This window comes from Tasmannia lanceolata, unplaced genomic scaffold (genome assembly GCF_043159265.1).
Source record: "Tasmannia lanceolata isolate RefF3 unplaced genomic scaffold, GAP_Taslan_0.1 ptg000003l, whole genome shotgun sequence".
Taxonomy (NCBI): Eukaryota; Viridiplantae; Streptophyta; class Magnoliopsida; order Canellales; family Winteraceae; genus Tasmannia; species Tasmannia lanceolata.
In genome coordinates, this window is record NW_027518680.1 from 7,479,833 (window position 1) to 7,485,557 (window position 5,725).

Genomic DNA, 5,725 nt, shown 5'->3' on the forward strand with positions numbered 1-5,725 from the left:
ATGGTCCACGAAACATTTGGAGATATACTGTTTTACCCGGAGTCAGATTGCTTACAGGAATTTCCTTCTCCAGAACAATTGAAGCATCGGATAATTATTTCAACCAAACCACCGAAAGAGTTCCTTGAGTCAAAAAGTTTTAAGGAAGATGGACCCAAAGTTGGAAAGGAAGCTGACGAAGAAGCATTGGGAAAGGAGGTCACAGACCTTAAAGTTGGACCTGTATCTGATGTTAAGGTGCACTTAAAAGTTACATTCATTGTGTTATTCTATTGATATAGTACACTTTATCCGACCTATTAACATCCATTTCTTTAAATTCTTCCAATTTGCAACTTGCGAGCAGAATGAGCATGATCAGGGTGAATTCAATCATGATGAGGAAAATCATGAGGATGGGGACCACAAGTTGCATCAGAGGTCAGCACCGAAGTACAAGCGGCTAATTGCTATTCATGCTGGGAAACAGAAAGGTGGGGTGAAAGACTGGCTAAAAATGGACCCCTCTAAAGTTAAACGTCTCAGCTTGAGTGAAGTAGAACTTGAGAAGATCGCAATCACTTATGGAACTGATCTTGTCAGGTATTTAATATACTTATCCGAAAGGTTCAGTCATGGAGATTTGTTTGTGTGCATATGTGGGTACAAATGTACAATTATAGATTATGATTCCACTTGGCATTTTGGGGTTCATAGTTCAAGCATTTGCTTAAATTTCTGAAGTTCTTGGTGATGATTGCCATTTCTTTTCAGGTTCACCCAAAGGAATTTGCTTAGGGTATACCCAAAGGGTACACGTGTTGACTCCTCGAATTACAACCCACTAATTGCGTGGATGCATGGTGCTCAGATGGTTGCATTTAATATGCAGGTTAGTCTCTCTCCCTGTGTTGCAATTCAAATTTCAACTTCTTTTGGACATATTATGGTAAACCTTTTGCGTAGTCTCCTTGTGTTGCAATTCAAAGTTGAACTTCTTTTGAATATATTATGGTAAACCTTTTGCTTTTACCCCTCTTCAGTTTCATCTGTCACTTCTTGCTGAAATTTTGCTTCACGGGAGCTAAGAGAACTGAAAATACAGTTCAGGTTATATTTCATCTCATTAAGTACTTGTTAGAATATTTTAGCCTCTAGTAGATATTCCATGAGAATGCATTTCTTCTTAAAAAAGATTGGAATGAGTATACAATATGTTAATTCATATTAGCTTCCTTAGTTGCACAAAGTCATAGATGGTGCAACTGTTCTAAAAAAGTCAAGAAATCGGATCAGCTAGAAACTGTCTGAATGAATGAAAAAAAATAAACTTTTTGACAGATAGGACGTTTGCATTGCTCGTCATTGCTTTTACATGCATAGTTTTAAATTTTGTACGATTTCGGATGGGACCGAAACCGAAATTTGCTTGAAATCCGAAATTTTGGATTTCCCAAGTTTCGGCCGAAATGTCAGAAATTCAATTTTTTTTAAAAAAAAACTAATATTTTTATGAAAATTCTGCCGAAACTTCCGAAATTTTGTAAATGATTAATTAATTATTAATATTTTCCCGCAGAACTGACTTTTTTGAGTCCTGAGTATTTTCTTTTGCATATCCAACTCTGATTTGAGCTCCATTATTACTAAACAGGTGAGAGTATATATGGGAGATGGATGGCATTTGGATTTCCGTCTAACACACTTTGATGCATACTCGCCACCAGACTTCTATGCAAGGGTAAAATGATGAATCTCTAATCTTTTGCTCACACATCACGCCATGGTTGCTCTTAAGGTTATCTACTGCCATGAGCTGCGCTCGGTTAGTCAAGTACTATTTACTTCAGAAGGACAATGTAGACCACCAATCTCTCACTGAAATTGTAGTCGACTTTTAAACAAAACTGGTTAAGACAAATTAATATGTGCCCATTCTTTACTGATTTATTCTGTCCGTTTATTTCTGCCTGTATTGCTGTTTCTAACAATCTATAAGCCAAAAGAGTCCTTTTTTTCATTGAAAGAGCGAAAGATTGTCAGTCTCTCATGTACTATACTCATAAGCGCGGCATAGGGCCACCATTAATGTATAGTACTTTTGAAAAACAGAAAGTGTGGGAGAAATATCAATGAACCACACCACAAAAGTTGTGAAAACATGGATAGTGCAAAAATGTAAAGCCTGTATCCACTAATCAATCTGTCTACAGGTCGGGATAGCAGGAGTACCAGATGATACCATAATGAAGAAAACAAGAACTATCGAGGATAACTGGACACCTGTTTGGGATGAGGAGTTTACGTTCCCATTGACTGTTCCAGAACTCGCTTTGCTTCGGATTGAAGTGCATGAGTATGATATGTCTGAGAAGGATGACTTTGCTGGCCAGACTTGTTTGCCTATAACAGAGTTGAGGTCAGGGATCCGAGCTGTGCCGCTTTGTGATCGCAAGGGAGAAAAGCTCAAGTCTGTAAAGCTACTTATGAGGTTTGAATTTGTTTGAGATTGCTCCATACTTGAATTGATGTTCAGATTTTCCTGCAATTATTCATTGTGTTTATTATATTGGCCATATATACCTGGCTTTAGAGCTCTAAATGTTGTATATTTCTACATGAATCTTTTGAATGCATTCTGTATATTATAGTACTCGTTTCTACTAAAGCTTCAGTGATATAAATGTTTTATATTGCAATCTAAATGTTGTTGTAACGTCTTGTTGCTTTATTTTATGATTAGCACATCATGAAATGGGTCGGACAATCGACAATAAATGGGAAGGGTGTTTGATTGTTGATTTTTAGTCGAGTTTATCTTAAGTGCGGTTGTTTTGTTCATTAACTTTTACAGGCCTTGATCTGAGTAACAAATTTCTCCCATATACAGAAAAATTCTTGAAATAATCTCAGAATCTTTTATGCCAGGTATTTAAAAAAAATAATAAAAAATTTATGCCCGGTTTCAAACTTAAAAAATTCATGAATAATTCAAAATTTCTAGCGTCTTTGAATTACACACACATAAAAATGGTGGTCCTCGCCCCATAAAAATGAGGTGTAAAATGGTGGACCCCATCATATACATGGGTTTAGGTGGAGATGGTACACTCCACTATATCAAAACATGAGGTGTTATATAATTCCATAGAAAATAATATTCAATGAAAAAAAAATCCAAGGTCTAGTAGGTTTATAATTTTTCTTGAAAAGGAAAATATTTATTTTTCAAAATAATTTCCATGAAAAATGAGTTACAAAATGCTGAAAATTTTATATTTGATGGAAACAATTTCAATAAATAAATAAATAAATAAATAAATAAATATATATATATATATATATGAGGAAACTGTTAGTGCGCTTAAGCTCACCAAACTTATGGTGAGCTGAAGCGCCCAGTCACATGGGGCCCACTTTGTTAGGATGATCCAAAGCATTCATTTGAAAGTCCCTTACATAGATGGGGGGTGTACCAAAAATCAGCTCCATAGGATCATCCTAACCTCTCCATTTGTGAAGGACAAAAATGGACAGACACAAAGCTGCCCATTTTTTGTCCTCCACAAATGGAGGGGTTAGGATGATCCTATGGAGCTGATTTTTGGTACACCTCCTACCTATCATAAGGCCTTGCAAATGAATGGTTTGGATCACCACAGAAAAGTGAGCCCCCATGTGATTGGGGAGCTTAAGTGCACCATAAGTTTGGTGCGCTTAAGCTCACCAACAGTTTCCTCTCTCTCTCTCTCTCTCTCTCTCTCTCTCTATATATATATATATATATATATATATATATATATATATATATATATATATATATATATATATATATATATATATATATAATTTTTTATTTTTTATTTTTCACAAGGAAATCTCTTTCTAAATAGCCAAGCCTCAGTAGTTGTACTAACATGAAAAGGTTAGCAATGTAAGGTATTCACTTTTTGAGTGTAGAATGAGACAGTTCTTTGAAGCAAAGAATGATCAATAGTATCAAGGTTTTTATTTAGTGCTAAATACCAAAGTTGGTTCTATTCGTATGACTTATTTTGGCTATTTGAACCCATATTGTACTGTGGATCCGGAGAGAATCTCTCTCTCAACGAGTACAATCTCCTTGTGCCTCAGGACCCATGATAGCAACAAAGAATGCGCTAAAGAAAAGAACAAATTGTGTCTAAATGCCTCAAAAGAAAATTCAAGACGGGGCATCAATCTTCTAAAAATCAATCTTCAACAGTTCAAACCCAGTTGAACCATGGTTCCATTAAAACTAATTTTAAAATAAAAACGACAAGTTTAAGATAACTTTTTCCCACCTCAACCCTCTTTTAAGTATGGAGAAGATGGAAACAGAGTTAAAACGTTTGGTACTTCCCTTTTTTATTTCGAATATTCTACTTAGGGAATGCTTTGTTGACCTGGAAAACTATTCCATGGAATATTAGTGGAGCCAATAGTGAGAGATTGGTGGAGAGAGAAAGAAACTTGAGAGGATGTGGCTGAGGGGGACATGAAAAGCCCCTCAAAAACAGGGGAAAAACTCAAACTTGAAATACTGTGTTTGGGATTTTGAAGGTCATGTGAATTCTTGCTAACTCTCCTTAACGTACAGTTAGAGACTTTGACTTCGAATGTGGGGGACATCTAGTCTCTCTTCAACTTTCGTGAACTTTGATGAGAACTTTGAGTGAATTAAACTTTTGGGAACTTGCCACTAACCGTGCATTTTTGGAGTTCTCCAAAAAAGACGCACACGACTCATAATATGCCAAATTCCTCAAATCCGCTAAAAGTCGTGTAAATCCATTGCAACTAGCCGTTTGAAACAACTTTTGAGCGGGTATTTTTGGGTTTTTCAAAAATAAAAAATACATTTTATAAAGGGGGAACCGGACTAGCGGGCCGCCCAACCAAGCCCGGCACAGCCCGCTGCTTCGTGCCGTGCCGGCACGGTACGCGTCACTGTAGCTATCCGTGCCGTGCCGTGCTTGCTGGCCACCTTCATGTGCATGTTGCTAGCACTCTTTATTAATAATGACTAACCAAATAGAAGAGGGAGGATTCGGCTAAAGGTCGTTGAATGATATTATAGACGACTTTATGACTTAGCCCTTGACAACTATTTAAGTAAATAAATATCTAAAAATTGGTGATCCATCAATGCAAGGGCACTCGTTAAGGAGCATTTAAAGCACCTATTTTCATGCACTCCACGAATATATCCTCAAACACCCCACGCATATATCCTCAAACACATTTATTACTGGAGCAACGTTTGTAGTCGAGATTTTATTTCCACAATTACAATTTCAACAAAAGAGGCTTGGTTTTGGTTTTTACAAAAATACCTCCACCATGACAAAATAACAAGAATACCCTTATCTCATAAAAGATAACGAAAATATCCCTACTTAAATCTCATGAAAAATGACAAAAATACTTATATCTCATAGAAAGTGTTAAATACACCTATCTCTTCGGAAAAAAAAAACTCATATATTATGGAAAATAAAAAGACCCTATCTCATAGAAAATGATCAAAGTACCACTCACTCATGAAAAATGACCAATACACTTATATCTCATAGAAAATAATAAAAAAGACCTATCTAATGCAAGACAATTTACATGGTGGACGGCTCTGCACTTACGTGCAACCCGAAAAAATACTGGTGGCCGCATTTTTTTGGTGATCCAACCATTCATTTTCTTGGGCCCGGATTTTATTCTCTAATTT

At 36.2% G+C, this 5,725-nt stretch overlaps 1 protein-coding gene across 1 annotated transcript; it reads left to right on the forward strand.

Annotated features, from left to right (window-relative positions):
• LOC143864514 (phosphoinositide phospholipase C 2-like) lies at positions 1-2,529 on the forward strand. The gene is made up of 5 exons (XM_077375415.1): positions 1-237; positions 347-582; positions 754-871; positions 1,634-1,720; positions 2,193-2,529. The coding sequence occupies exons 1-5, from the start codon at positions 1-3 to the stop codon at positions 2,484-2,486; spliced, it is 972 nt and encodes a 323-aa protein (XP_077231530.1). The 3' UTR covers positions 2,487-2,529.
• The last annotated feature ends 3,196 nt before the right edge of the window (positions 2,530-5,725 follow it).